Source organism: Entelurus aequoreus, linkage group LG25 (assembly GCF_033978785.1).
Source record: "Entelurus aequoreus isolate RoL-2023_Sb linkage group LG25, RoL_Eaeq_v1.1, whole genome shotgun sequence".
Taxonomy (NCBI): domain Eukaryota; kingdom Metazoa; phylum Chordata; class Actinopteri; order Syngnathiformes; family Syngnathidae; genus Entelurus; species Entelurus aequoreus.
Window position 1 is genome coordinate 16,286,878 of NC_084755.1, and position 15,833 is coordinate 16,302,710.

The window sequence follows — 15,833 nt, forward strand, 5'->3', positions numbered from 1 at the left end:
GCCCCCACAAAGAAGATAGATCAAATGAAGGAACTTATTGACTAAAGCGTCAAACTCCAAAGGCGGACTCGCGCAAAGATCTTCAGTTTACATTTTTACCATATATGGATATATCCTCAAACGTCGTCACGGGACAAAGAAAATTCCAAAGACAATGAAGGACGGCAAGATTATTCTATGAATATCTCTGCAATGCCTCCATAGTTTGATTTAAAATTTTTGGACTATGGGGATCCCAAATGCACAAAGGAGGTACCATCAGATAAGAAAAGTTGGTTTTTCATAATATGTCACCTTTAATCTTTTACAAAATTACTAAATTCATTCCCATGATCAGAAATTGAGGAAGTGAATCCCAAGCCACCATTGCTCTATACTACAAGGTATTCTGCATTAAGTTAGTTTGACAGAGGTATTGAAAAGCAACTTTTTTTTTTTTCATTGCCGTGTGGAATGTAGAGTATTTTTGAAAAATGACAGTTTGGTTGGTGTAAAGTATTAATGGCTTTTTTGTTAATAGTTTTTGTAATAAAATGAACATAATAATTGATCCCACCCTTTACAGTTAACCAAGCCAGCTAGAAATTTTTTTTAGTCTAACACTTGTCCTAAGAGGGCAATTTAGGACGACTCGAGCAGCTTTATTTTCAGTTCATTTCTGTGGTATCTGTCCAAATAACCAAACAATAATCTAAATGTGACAACTAATCAACCAAGGTTTTCATGACACCATTAGGTATACATTTCTAATGTGATTTCTATCCATTTTAATTAATTTGTGATTGACTGTTCCAATTTAGTAGTTTGACCCCCATAACCTGTTAAATAACTGAACCTCCCATAGTCAAATTGAGCGCATGTGAACACGTGAGACATATGCAGATGTTTGGTGTGCCGTCTACCGCTCTGTCTGGTTTCAGTTTTTGTTGATTTTGTCCTTCTGCACTAAACATTTCAAATCTCTGCTGGTGTATGTTTGCCAAGCACTGCTGGATTTTAGACGACCTGTCAAAAATAACTTTTCATTTGATCTTGGTGGTCGAAATGTTTTGCCCCCGCTACATTGAGAAGTCCCAACTCACCTTTTCCAGTTTCCATCCCTATGCTTTCGTGACGGCGGGTAAAGCAGAGGGTACTCCTGGAGTGCTCTTTTCACAGTATCCGGTCGGGAAATGGATTAAGCAGTTGCCTCATTGCTCTCTGGCCCACTGTCACCGTCGCACCTGCTCAACCTGGTGCCACCAACGTGGGGTAAATCCTTCAAATTTAAAGTCTCTGTGCCAGGATTCCCAGTCTGCTGTGACATCGGTCTCATTCTCCTGCCAGAATTGGCCTGGTAAACACCAGATCAGTGTCAAACAAAACATTTCCACTCAGATTTCTTCGAGGCTCGCTGTCTGGATGTCCTATGCACAACTGAGACGTGGCTCTGTGCCGTTGAATCCAGTGTTTTCTTCTAACTTCTGCTGGCTGGCTTTTGTTATATTAACTCTCCCCGTGCCTCAGGCTAAGGAGGAGGAACGACGACACTTTATAAAAATGACTATAAATGTAAGCAATGCTTTCCTTCGTCATTTTTCGGCAGCCTTGAGATGACTTTATTTGAGGTGTGTCGCTCTGATTTGGTGCTGTGCGCTGTCATTTACCACCCGCCTCAATACAAGGACTTCATAAATGACTTTTCAGACTTTTTAGCAGGAATTATGCCTCACTATGACCGTGTCCTCATTGTTGGAGATTTTGATATCCATGTATGCTGTCTAGATAAGCCACTGGTTAAGGATTTTTTTAAGCCTTGACTATTAATCTGACAGTTTATGTCTGGCCCCACACACATGGTCACACGCTTGACCTTGTCTTCTTCTATGGTCTACCTGTGTTTAACTTGGACATTTGTGACAATGTGCTTTTTGAGGCCAGTTAGCACTTGACAGCTAAAGAGTACGGTTGAGTTTTTAACCTTCCACTGCTGGTCAGTTTTTTTATTGCTTTTAACCAGGTTTTTTATACCTTCTGACACTGAGAAACTCTGTTCATTGTTTCACTCCTCCTGTCAGACAGTCTTGGACTCCGTGGCTCCTTTAAAAAGTCAAAAATGCTCAAATTAAGGTCAAAACCCTGGTTTTAACAGATAGAACCAGTGCTGTGAGGGGTTAGTGCCGCAAAGCTGAACGCGGGTCGAAGGACAAGCTTCAGGTGTCACTGGATTTTAAAGGACAATTGGCATTGATATCAGAGCACAGTAAAAGAGGCAAAAAGAGAATATTTGGCAATTATTATTGCCTCAGATAGCCTTAACCCATGTGTCTTATTTAAAACCATTGACTGTTCTTTATGCCCCTCAGCCTACATGTTTGGAACCCTTCTGAGTTGTGCAATGCCTTTTTAAGAGTATTTTATTGATAAGGTTGCCACTGCTAGGGGTCTTATTTCTGTTCCGACCTCTGACCCTTCTCACTTCTCTGCTGTTTATCAGTTTGAGCAATTGACTCTGCTGCAGTTACAGGAGCTAATTGATCACATGAAGCCCTCAGGTTCCCCCATAATGCTGTCCCTCCTACCTTTTTATAAAGATGTTTTTATTGCATAGGGCGGCCTGTTCTTAACATTTTAAATATTCTGCCTTCTGGTGTTCCTCCCAGTTTTAAACATGCCGTTGTTCAACTCCTTTTTAAAGAAATCTGGACAATTCTGTCTTAGTTATTTTAGGCCATTTTCTAAGCTGCCTTTCCTCTCAAAGATCTCTGAGAAAATTGTTTTTATCTAGTTAAAAACTTTTTTATAGGACTGTGATATTTCAGATATTTACCGTGTCACGTTAAGGGTTTTAATGACATTTTCCAAGCAAAAGATTTAGGTGATCATGTGATTTTGGTTTTACTTGATATAACAGCATCATTGATTAAGTGGACCATAATTATTTTTTTTAACAACATACAGCATCAAGTGGGCATCTGTGGTACTGCCTTCAGTTGGTTGAAGTTGTATTTAACAAATATAACCTTCTCTGTAAATTTTGCTGGTACAGAATTTCTGTTGCTCCCTTGACATGTGGGGTCCCACAGGGCTCAGTTTTAGGACCAATTCTGTTTTCCATGTATTTACTTCCCCTGGGCTCAATCCTAAGAAAGCATGACATTTCTTTTCTCTGTTATGCCGATGACAGCCAAACTTATTTTCCGTTAAAGAGAAAACATGCCTTCTCAATGCAGCCACTACTCGCTTGTCTTGATGATATCAAGGCTTGGATTTCCCTAATTGTTTTTAATTCTAATGACAAGAAAATGGAATTAATAATTTTTGGACCTAGTGGAATTTGTGAAACCCCTGAGCTCTGTTGATTTAGGTACCTTGGCTATGCACGTTAAGCCCACGTTCACCAACCCGGGCTTTCGTTTTGATATGGATTTAAATTATTGGCACAGTGGTGAAAGCCAGCTTTTTTCATTTGCGTCAGCTGGTCAAGGTTAAAAACCTTCTCTCCAGCCAGCAGTTTGAGACCATAATCCATGCCTTCATTACATCTCTGCTGGATTACTGTAACTCTTTGTATTTTGGAATTAGCCAGTCCTCCCAATGCAAAGTGTCGGATGCAGTGGTGTAAAGCATGTCGCCACTGGACTCTAGAGCAGTGGAGACGCGTTCTCTGGAGTGATGAATCATGCTTTTCCATCTGGCAATCTAATGGACGAGTCTGAGTTTGTAGGCTGCCAGGAGAACAGTACATTTCGGACTGCATTGTCCCGAGCGTGAAATTTGGTGGAGGAGGAATTATGGTGTGGGTGTTGTTTTTTAGGAGTTGGGCTTGGCCCCTTAGTTCCAGTGAAAGGAATTTTAAATTCTCCAGCATACCAAAACATTTAGGACAATTCCATGCTCCCAACCTTGTGGGAACAGTTTTGAGCGGGCCCTTCCCCTTCCAACATGCCTGTGCACAAAGCAAGGTCCATAAAGACATGGATGACAAAGTCTGGTGTGGATGAACTTGACTGGCCTGCACAAAGTCCTGAACTGAACCCGATAGAACACCTTTGGGATGAATTAGAACGGAGACTAAGAGCCAGGCCTTCTCGACCAAAATCGTGCGACCTCAGGAATGCGCTTTTGGAAGAATGGTCAAATTCCTATAAACAGACACCGCAACCTTGTGGACAGCCTTCCCAGAAGAGTTGAAGCTGTAATAGCTATGGGTTAAGAATGGGATGGCACTTCAAGTTCATATGTGAGTCAAGGCAGGTGGCCAAATACTTTTGGCAATATAGTGTATTTTACCTCTGTTTTAAAATATGTTTTAGTCTGTCATTTGCTTGTAGTTTTCTCTTTTTCTTTGTGGTGTACAGCCCTTTGATTTTCAGCTGTGGTTGTTTTTAAAGGGCTTTATAAATACATGTGGTATGGTATGGTGTGATATCATCCATTTCCCCCCCTTTTTTAACTTGGGTTATTATAAAGTGCATCACCCAAGAGCCATTTGACTTAAGTTTACATATTAAAATTATATAATGAAGAGCTGTAGATCTTGTAGCTTGTATTGTCTGTTAATATCATTTGTGTGTCACTGTAATTGTAGTAGTTGTCATTTGTGTGTCACTGTAATTGTAGTAGTTGTCATTTGTGTGTCACTGTAATTGTAGTAGTTGATGTGGAGGTGTGTGTGAATCCATTTTCATTTCCCCTTGTCTCACGTATCCTTGCCTCCATCCAGGAGCTGATGCCGACGTGGACGCCGCAGCTCACCACATCACTGCCATGTTCTCCGCTTGCAACAGCAGAGCCGATCAGCCTGTGTTCCACCACTACACCACGGCCACAGACACCGCCAACGTCCGGGTGGTTTTTCAGATGATCATGGACCAAATTTTTAGGCAGAACCTCGCAGCTGCTCAGCTACTTTAGCGGTTTTCTCTATACAGTATATGTATTTTTAATATAAGTTTCACTGCTGTTTTAAATAAAATATTTATTTAGTTAAGAGTTGCCCATTAGTTGGACCATTTCACGTGTATTAAGAATTGGCATAGCAAGCAAGAACGCAGGTCGGTTATTTCCCCATATAATTTATTGACGAAAACCAGTAATATGTGGCACAAAATTGAGACATAAAATACAAGACATAAGACCGACGAAAACCGTTGCTTGGCATCTGCCGCTCAGTACGCTGCACAGTCTGACAAGTCCAGAGACAGGAAGATGTCTGCTTTGCACTTCAGCGTTGTTTTGCCTCCAAGGAAGAGTTCACAACTCGGCAGGTTTGGCGTGATGGCTCTGATACAGATGGGCTGTCGCATGGGTGAGATACAATAAAGGGAATTTTATTCATGAACACCCTTTGCTAAAATGCACTTCAACAAAAATATTTTCACCGTTCATGTTTGTTTATACAAGATTAACATTTAAAAACGGGTCACAAGTTCACTTCAAAACTCAGGAGTGACTAACATTTTTGCAGCAACTTCCTAAAAAATGGTGCGCTGTTCTCGTTTCTTGTTTGACAAGTGTCAGTTCTACTCTATTTGCGCCCGGGGCCCAAATCTGGCCTGGGAATGACTACCGCCTGCCGAGTTCAGATTAAAATTTGGGAGAAAATCTTTGCAGCAAATTCTGAAAAACAATACATCACTACTCTGCTCCTGTTGTATAGAAGAACCTGAACCACTATAAACACACTGGCAGATCCTTGCATTGACATTTTAACCTTGCTAGCAAAAAGAAGACTCGGTCCAAACTTGTGATTTTCACTGAAGCGTTCCTCAAAGCATTGACATTTTAACCTTGCTAGCAAAAAGAAGACTCGGTCCAAACTTGTGATTTTCACTGAAGCGTTCCTCAAAGCATCCCTTTAAAATCCTCTCCCTTTTGGCAGTTGGAATTTTTTAAATGTAATGTAAATTTTGAGTTTCCACGCATCATTAAACTTTGCACAAATGGCATCAATTCGGTGAAATCACAGAGCTAATCACAAGTCAGCAATTAAAGGCAGGCAGCAGTTAACTGTCCCAAAGTTCTTTGGTGTGACCAACAAACTTCTGTGGCGCCACAACTATATGTATGTGTGTGTGTGTATGTATATATATATATATATATATATATATATACATATACACACACACACACACACGTGTGTGTGTAAATGTATATACTGTATAAACATACCATATATGTTTTTAACTATGTGTGTGTATATATATATATATGTATATATATATATATATACACACACACAAACACGTATATATTTACTGTATATATATATATTTTTTGTCTTGTCCTCACAATTTCCCCCCGTTTTATTTTTTTCTTCTATCCCCTCCTGCTCCAATCCGGCTCCGCTAAACACTAATTATATCCAAACATTTAATAAGTCAAATACAAATAAGTTAATAAGAGAAGTATCCCACACTTCTCTTATGTAAAGTAAATATGTACTGCATATATGGGCGTCTACATCAACTATATGATTTGGAGTGGCTGAATGGGACAGATTAAAAAATGTGGGACTTCCTGCGGACAAGATTGTGGACGCTGGCGGACTTTGGGGAGCACTGTAGAGTAACAATTTATTTTGACTTGAAGTTGCATTTAGTTGCCGATACCCAAACACACGTCAAAAGTGGTAAAGGAATGTCTAAATCAGGCTAGAATTAAGGTTTTAGAATGGCCTTCCCAAAGTCCTGACTTAAACCCCCATTGAGAACATGTGGACAATGCTGAATAAACAAGTCTGTGTCAGAAAACCAATTGACCTGCACCAATTTTGTCAAGAGGAGTGGTCAAAAATTCAACCAGAAGCTTGTGGATGGCTACCAAAAGCGCCTTATTGCAGTGAAATTTGCCAAGGGACATGTAACCAAATATTAACATTGCTGTGTGTAAACTTTTGACCAAGCAGATTTGGTCACATTTTCAGCAGACCCTTTTTTACATACACTTGTAAAGTGTATGTAAACTTTTGACCACGACTGTAATGATTAGATAATAAAGTTTCAAAGGTGTGCAATTTCATCCAGCACATTTATTTTTTTCTGTCAAAATGTAAAGAACAAATACATTTAGTGAGTAAATATAAAGTACTTTATTGACACATTATTTCCAGGCTTTCGCGGGCCATATAAAATGATGTGACGGGCCAGATATGGCCCCCGGGCCTTGAGTTTGACACCTGTGCACTCCTGTGTCCGTCCATCAATTTCTACCGCTTATTCCCTTCGGGGTCGCGGGGGGCGCTGGAGCCTATCTCAGCTAGTGTCAAGATGATATTTTTTGCAGTAGGTCCATAAAAACAGCAGTCCTCAAATAACAGAAATGTTATTATATTTTTATGTCACAGTAAGAATTGATTATACATTGTTTTTCCTGTGTAAAAATAGAATGCAGTGTTTTGAATTTTTTTTTACAAATTAACATCAAATAAAAAAAATGCAATTATACACAAACCGTTGTTTCCAGGTTGAAATGCGGTGGTTGCGGTCCGAGCGTCTCCGTGTCGGCTCTTCTGACGTGTGGTGACCTGCGGATGCCGGACAGCAAGCCGGATGCTCTGCCCACCGAGTAGTAGCTTGGAGCGGCCACCTGCTTGTACCACGCCTCCGTGGGGCTGCTGACCACCAAGCACTGCCACGGGAAATAGAAGGTGAGCCGGCATGTCGTCGTCGTCGTCGTCGTCGTCACTGCTCGGGACTTCGCGGACTTTCCTTCCGTGCGCCTTCTTATAAAACACCACGTGACCGTGTCTCGTCAATACACGCCACGTCCCACACCAATTTACACACGTCTCTGGAAAATAATGACACCATTTACATTTACGGGGGGTTACGGGCAGCCATTTCCCCCCCTCGCAGCCCCCAAATAGAAAAAATACGACTCAATACAAGACTCGTATTTTTTTTAAATATATTTCTACTGTCTAAAAATGTTAAACTAGTGTATATATAATATGACAAGCACCATTCTAGTTAGTTAACTTTGTAAGCTAATTTTACACTTTTTACTCTACTTCCCCAGCCATACACCTTAGAGCAGGCCTGGGCAATTATTTTGACTTGTGGGGGGCAAATTTAGAGAAAAAATGTGTCTGGGGGTCGGTATATCTGATTTTTAGGAACACTAATAGTATTAGGTCCTAATACTAGCTTCGTGTTCCTAATAATTAGGCACACTAATAGTGTTAGTGCTCCTAAAAATCAGATATACCGCGACTGTCCGGGGTGTCCTGGCGGGGTTTCTTAAATGCCTCAAATGTCCGGCATTTTGAGATAGGGTTGCGTGTATTTTCAATGTACGTCCAGGGTTAAGAAGGGGTTAAAAAAACTGGAGGCGTGCGCACGCAGAAACATTCGTGAGGGAGGGCCAGAGACAGAGAGCGAGAGAGCTATAGTGAGTGGAGAGACGGACAAAGAAATGCCGAAACGTAAATGCAACTTCACGGATGATTTGCGGAAAAAGTATTCGTGTTTTCATCGTGGCCGTGACACGTGGAAAGCAGAATGCACTGTGTGCGAAGCAGGAACGTATGTATCTGTGGCATTTAAAGGGGCTTAAAGATCTACAAGCCCATATTGACACTACAAAGCACAAAACGGCTGTGAAGGGCGAGAGTTCATCTGCTGTTTTTTGTTTAAATTTAATTAACTTGTTTTGAGGCATTATTTATGTTTAGATTATATACAAGAGGTTATTTTGAATATTTCTACCTCTGCACTTTTTTCCAAAACTGAGTGTTACAGAATATAAGTGTGACTTTTTTGTTGTACTGTCAAGCAGTGTTGGCGTTAACGCACTTCTTGTGTCTTTTTAACGCATTGAAATCAGGACGCAGATTTTGATTTTTGATTTTCAGTTTTAAAGGCCCACGGCACATTCTAAAAATACTATTAAAATAAACAAAAACATAAAAAAAGTGAAAGAAAAAAGCTTACAGGTGAAATGTAATTTAGAAACAGTTGCAATGTTGACTAATAAAACAAAGCTGTTTTTTTTCTTTCTAACGGTCATTGCTCTATCAACCTATCAAACCTATCAAAGGTTCCGATTACTTCAAACATCAAATATTCCACTTTGAAAACTATTTTTGGTGGAAGATTTTGCATATTTTGTGTGTTTGCCATAAAAAACATAGTTTTGTTTGACAAAAAAGGGCGGAAAACAAACAAACAAAAAAGCAACATAAAAAAACTAACATTTTTAAATGAGGGATAGATCTGAAGTTGATAGAGACTCCAGAGATTTAAGCGTTAAATATAAAATGTATGTTTGCCCTGGCACACCATTATCATCATTTCATGACCGAAGCAAAACACTTTTTACACTTTTATACTGAAATAAATATACACCTATAACTTATTAAATAAAAACATAGAAAAAACTACCAGCAGCGGTAAAGTTCAGATCCATGAAGGAAAGAAGAAAGTGAATGAATGTTTATAACTGAATACATTTACATATGCTTACACATTTGTTTTCTTTTGTATTATTTTTTAAAATGAATTAAGTAACATTTATGACAACCTTTTTCCAAAACACAATATAGAATGGGAGATATAACAGGATAATGCATACATTTGTCATGTTTTCAAAACGCTTACAAAAAAGTGGGACGCCAAAAATTTACTGTGGGACCCCATTTTTATGACTTGATGGGGTCCCTGGGACCATACGTCCACTTTTCCCCGGACATGTCCTCTTTTGCGGGTGTCCGGGCGGGGTTTCTTAAATGCCTCAAATGTCCGGCATTTTGAGTTAGGGTTGCATGTATTTTCAATGTACGTCCAGGGTTAAGAAGGGGTTAAACAAAACAAACTGTGGAGGCGTGCGCACACAGAAACATTCGTGAGGAAAAGGCAGAGAGCGAGAGAGCTAGTGAGTGGAGAGACGGACATGAGAAGAAGAAATCGTAAATGCAACTTCACGGATGATTTGCGGAAAAAGTATTCGTGTTTTCATCGTGGCCGTGACACATGGAAAGCAGAATGCACTGTGTGCGAAGCAGGAACGTATGTATCTGTGGCATTTAAAGGGGCTTAAAGATCTACAAGCCCATATCGACACTACAAAGCACAAAACGGCTGTGAAGGGCGAGAGCTCGTCTGCTGTTTTTTGTTTAAATTTAATTAACTTGTTTTGAGGCATTATTTATGTTTAGATTATATACAAGAGGTTATTTTTAATATTTCTACCTCTGCACTTTTTTCCCAAACTGTGAATGTTACAGAATATAAGTGTGACTTATTTTGTTGTACTGTCAAGCAGTGTTGGCGTTAACGCACTTCTTGTGTCTTTTTAACGCATTGAAATCAGAAAGAACGCAGATTTTGATTTTTTAAATTTTTTTTACCATTTGTGGCCCACAGCTAATGTTTTAAAGGCCCACGGCACATTCTATAAGTACTATTAAAATAAACAAAAACATAACAAAAGTGAAAGAAAAATGCTTACAGGGGAAATGTAATTTAGAAACAGTTGCAATGTTGACTAATAAAACAAAGCTGTTTTTTTGTTCTTTCTAACGGTCATTGCTCTATCAACCTATCAAAGCTATCAAAGGTTCCGATTACTTCAAACATCAAATATACCACTTTGAAAACTATTTTTGGTGGAAGATTTTGCATATTTTGTGTGTTTGCCATAAAAAACATAGTTTTGTTTGACAAAAAAGGGCGGAAAACAAACAAACAAAAAAACAAACATTTTGAAATGAGGGATAGATCTGAAGTTGATATAGACTCGAGATTTAAGCGTTAAATATAAAATGTATGTATGCCCTGGCACACCATTATCATCATTTCATGACCGAAGCAAAACACTTTTTACATTTTTATACTGAAATAAATACACCTACAACTTATTAAATAAAAACATAGAAAAAACTACCAGCAGCGGTAAAGTTCAGATCCATGAAGGAAAGAAGAAAGTGAATGAATGTTTATAACTGAATACATTTACATTTGCTTACACATTTGTTTTCTTTTGTATTATTTTTTTAAATGAATTAAGTAACGTTTATGACAACCTTTTTCCAAAACACAATATAGAATGTGAGATATAACAGGATAACGCATACATTTGTCATTTGTTTTCAAAACGCTTACAAAAAAGTGGGACCCCAAAAATGTACTGTGGGACCCCATTTTTATGACTTGATGGGGTCCCTGGGACCCCATTTTGAAAATTCCTAGCGCCAACACTGCTGTCAACAGAGGAGAAAAAATGCTTTATTTAAATAAATATTTTGTATATAAAGCAAGTTCGAGTATCATTGGCAAATTTTCACCTAGTCCCGGCCTTGGCGTGCTGCCTGCCTTGGCATGCATATATGTGTCCTCTTTTTGGGATTTCAGAATATGGTCAGCCTACATAAACCCTCGTCAATGTTTTTACTTGCATTTTATGATTTTAAATTTTAAGTTGTTTCAACATAATTTTCTTTACTTCAGCTATATGTCTCTATTCTATATTATTATTTGTAGTTATAAAAAAAAAAAAAGGTTTCAGGCATGTTGATTATTTTATATTATTATTAATGCAACTTAAGCATGGCCTGTAAGTTATAAACCACGCCAGTGGGAACTAACGTCCCTGGTTGAGGAACGTTTCCTACCAAACGCCCATTTCTTGAGAAAACAAAGTGAAAGTGAAACTTCACATACAGTATTCCAGGTCCACGCTTATCTGCGCCATAACCCGTTACCGCTGACCGAATGACGGACGTGTCTTTCGCAGTGCAGGTAAGACGAAGCTCTCAAACCTCAACGATAACGTTAATTATGATCTTCATCTTGGGCAGGGGTCCCCCAAACTACGGCCCGCCCCCCAGCATCCAAAATCTGGCCCACGGAAAGTCCCAAGTAAAAAAAAAAAAAAAGGGTTTTAATTTATTTTATTTTATTTTTAATGAATTTTTTTATTTATTTATTTTTAAAAATGTTATCTTTCCTTTCTAATCCATTTTATACCGCTTGTTACTCTCGGTGTCTCCTAGCCGCTCAGGCAAATCATATTGTCTAAAAATTAATTTTCCCATCGATAACGTGACAATGTTAAATGTTGATGAACATCAATGTTAATTGATGTTAAATGACAAAACGGATTAACTCGCTGGAATATAAAGACAATGTATATATAAATATATGTATGTATATATATACCTGTATATATATCAATCAATGTTTATTTATATAGCCCTAAATCACAAAAGTCTCAAAGGGCTGCACAAGCCACAACGACATCCTCGGCACAGAGCCCACACAAGGGACGTCGATGTGAATGACTATGAGAAACCTTGGAGGGGACCGCATATTTGGGTAACCCCCCCTTTAAGTACAGTCCCTAGTGGATCCACATAACAGTGAGAGTCCAGTCCATAGTCCATAGTCGGGCCAGCAGGAGACCATCCCGAGCGGAGACAGGTCAGTAGCGCAGAGACGTCCCCAACCGATGCACATTGTATATATATATATATATATATATATATATATATATATATATATATATATATATATATATATATATATATATATATATATATACAGCCTGGCCCCCGGCCAAATTTTTTTAACCCAATGCGGCCCCAGAGTCAAAAAGTTTGGGGACCCCTGATCTTGGGTGTCTATTTTGTGGTTGAAACCAGACTATATTTTTGCTGCGCAGTTTGAGTACATTGCTTCTAATAGGGAACATTTTGTTAAAATGTTCCGACGACGCTCTTGTATAAGAAGGCTATATATATATATATATATATATATATATATATATATATATATATATATATATATATATATATATATATATATATTCATATTCTCGTTTATGTTTGTTTGCTATTGCTAGCAGATGAGCTCTTCTAAACCGGAAGTGATCCTTGAGTCCAAATATGATGACAACCAAAGATCCTTTCGCTTTGTGAGGGATCACTGTGTCTTTCAAAATGTATCCTAATTTGTAGGCGACAGAAATCTGTGTTGCGACTAGTTTTGTCACGAGTGTACAATATTCAGCCACATGACCCCTGTCAGTGCTGTTCATTATATAATGTGAATGCATCTTCATGTGTGGACCTGCTTTCTAAAAATAGTGTTTTATTGGTCCTAAAAACATGTCATTATTTTATTCCCAGTATATTAAATCACTTTTCCTGAAGCTACAAGTATCAATCAGCTTTATTATTCTCATGACTATTTCTTTGAGTATTCTTTTACATTTTAATTCAGTTAAAGACATGCACCTGGGCACAGGCGGCGATCTACATTTCTGCCAGTGGGTGCTCGGTGTGTGTGTGTATTTAAAAAAAAAAAATAGTCCATATATATCCCATATGATTTGTGGCTTTATTATTTTGTAAAACGGACCAAACTCGCCACAAAATTAACTACAACAAGATACTCCGGCTTCCTCCCACTTCCAAAAACATGCACCTGGGGATAGGTTGATTGGCAACACTAAATGGTCCCTAGTGTGTGAATGTGAGTGTGAATGTTGTCTGTCTATCTGTGTTGGCCCTGTGATGAGGTGGCGACTTGTCCAGGGTGTACCCCGCCTTAGCTCGAGTGCAGCTGGGATAGGCTCCAGCACCCCCTGCCACCCCGAAAGGGATAAGCGGTAGAAAATGGATGAATGGATGGATATCTTAGTTGATAAACTTAAAAGTGAAATACATCTCTTCTTGTTGGGACCAGGGTGAGTTATTCACTTTGATATTTTTTTGTGTGTTTTATAGCTCTGAAGTCTTAAAAATAAAGTGTTCAAAGTGTGGCCGCGATTGTAAGAAGAAAGCCAAGTTCTGCAGCAACTGTGGCGAAAACTTGTCTCTCCAGCCTCCCAACAGCCTCGGTAAGAAGCATTTTGCATATCATATGATCCCGATATACACAATTTGATGATTATGGGCTGCATATGTATAAGAAATGCACTTCGGCTAATTATATGTAATCCTTGAAAAATACTATACATGTATTAAGAGCCACACTAAAATAAAGTCACATATGCAATGCATTGTTCAGCCACAAGGAACAGAGGCCAGTCCTCTATTTTGGTGCATTGGACAATTACCTTGATCCTTTAGCAGCATTTTGATCTGTTCGAACTCTTTAATTCACGTCAAGGGAATGAACCAAAGTCCTTGGTGGCAGATTTGGAAGAAGACACATCACAGAAACCCCCCCAAAATACCTCCAGTGGGCCAGATGACAAGAGCATTATCAACTCAAAAGAAAAAGGTAAAACACTCTTAGCCTTTTTTTTAACATTGTTAAAAAAATGTTTCCACTCATCTCAGCCCTGTCTAATGCACGTGTGTCAAACTCAATCTGTTCCGCCACGCCAAATGTTGGCGTTAACGCACTTTTTGTGTCTTTTTACGCACTGAAATCAGAAAGGACGCGCATTTCCGGAAGTCCGCACGTCCGGCACGCGGATTTAGTTTTTTTTTATCGACACTGCCTTCTCCGGGTCAAAACTCGGGTTTGCTTGTTTTTTCTAATCGATTATCACTTTCCGCCTGTGTTTTGTTTTGTTTATATTTGGCGGTGTTGTACCAAAATGTGATTGCCTGCCAAAAATGTATTTCCTTCGCGGAAGCGCTCACCGCTCGCTAAACCTGCATTTCTTGGTTTCGTCTGTCCACAGTGGATTACTACGTGTGAAACAAACACTTTATCTTTGTGGTTATTGTAACGTACGTGTTTGACATTATTTAAGCCATTATCGTGTCCGGAAAATTACAATTTGCCTTTTTTTTTGGTATTAGAGATTTAAAGGACTGTTGTTAGTCCGATGTTGATGTGATAAAACCTCTTTCTTGTTTGGAATATACATACAATTGTAACTGTTATTTCTTCGTGCACATAATACATATTTATAAAGTGTTTGGATGTATTCATTGATGAAAATGTTCATTAAATGTAACAAAAAGTGATTCAACATAATATTTTGATATTTACACATCGCATATTTACACATGCATATTTGACTAGAATACCCTTATGTGAATTACATATATCAAAATCAAGTACCTACTGTACTGTTTACCCTTTACAAAGCTAAAATATACCCAAACGACCATGTTGCTGCTGCTAAAAATGTATTTTAAGTAATATTTTGATACTGACACATCTTATCTCTGCATATTTTACTAGAATACCCTCATGGGCATTACAAATATCAAAATCAAGTACATACTGTACTGTTTACTTGTTGAAAATACCCTTCAAATCCATTTTTGGCAGTAGCAAAGTGGTCGTTTGGGTCGATTTTAGCTTTGTAAATGGTATTTCAACAAGTAAATAGTACAGTGGGTACTTGATTTTGATATATGTAATGCCCATAAGGGTATTCTAGTAAAATATGCAGAGATGAGATGTGTCAGTGGTCCTCGTCAGCCAGAGAACTTTGATTTTGGGGCGGCAGCGGTAAAGTTTAGATCCATGAAGGAAAGAAAAACATGAATTAATGTTTATAACTGAATACATTTAAATATGCATAAAACATTTTTTTTTTGTACAATTTTTTAAAATAATTAATGAACGTTTATGACAACCTTTTTCCAAAACCGTATAGAATGTGAGATATAACAGGATAATGCATACATTTATACAAACCCCGTTTCCATATGAGTTGGGAAATTGTGTTAGATGTAAATATAAACAGAATACAATGATTTGCAAATCATTTTCAACCCATATTCAGTTGAATATGCTACAAAGACAACGTATTTGATGTTCAAACTGATTGTCAAGTTCTCCAGGTTTTTCACAGCCGTGCCCAAACTTGAAAGGGCCAGTTGGACTCAAGAAGGACTCAAAGGGACAACTCGATCCTTTTTCCTTGTGATTTATTGATGTTTG

At 38.4% G+C, this 15,833-nt stretch overlaps 2 protein-coding genes across 14 annotated transcripts in view; both read left to right on the forward strand.

Annotated features, from left to right (window-relative positions):
- gnav1 (guanine nucleotide binding protein (G protein) alpha v1) overlaps nt 1-4,972 on the forward strand; it is a 28,977-nt gene extending 24,005 nt beyond the window's left edge. For all 4 annotated transcript variants that reach the window (XM_062036842.1, XM_062036844.1, XM_062036845.1 and 1 more), the window contains one exon: nt 4,706-4,972. In XM_062036842.1, coding sequence (XP_061892826.1) covers nt 4,706-4,896 — 191 coding nt within the window. In that variant the 3' untranslated portion in view covers nt 4,897-4,972. The remainder of the gene's footprint in view (nt 1-4,705) is intronic.
- Nucleotides 4,973-6,335: 1,363 nt separating this feature from the next.
- Nucleotides 6,336-15,833, forward strand: part of LOC133642572 (E3 ubiquitin-protein ligase rnf213-alpha-like) — a 63,235-nt gene continuing 53,737 nt past the window's right edge. For 3 of the 10 annotated variants that reach the window (XR_009824535.1, XR_009824539.1, XR_009824538.1), the window contains exons 1-3: nt 8,961-9,989; nt 13,709-13,821; nt 14,094-14,207. The gene's annotated coding sequence lies outside the window, so the exon portion shown is untranslated. Of the gene's footprint in view, nt 7,327-7,446; nt 7,631-8,348; nt 8,508-8,957; nt 9,990-13,708; nt 13,822-14,093; nt 14,208-15,833 lie in introns of those variants that run through there. The other 7 variants (XR_009824540.1, XR_009824534.1, XR_009824537.1 and 4 more) reach the window with 6 other exon arrangements.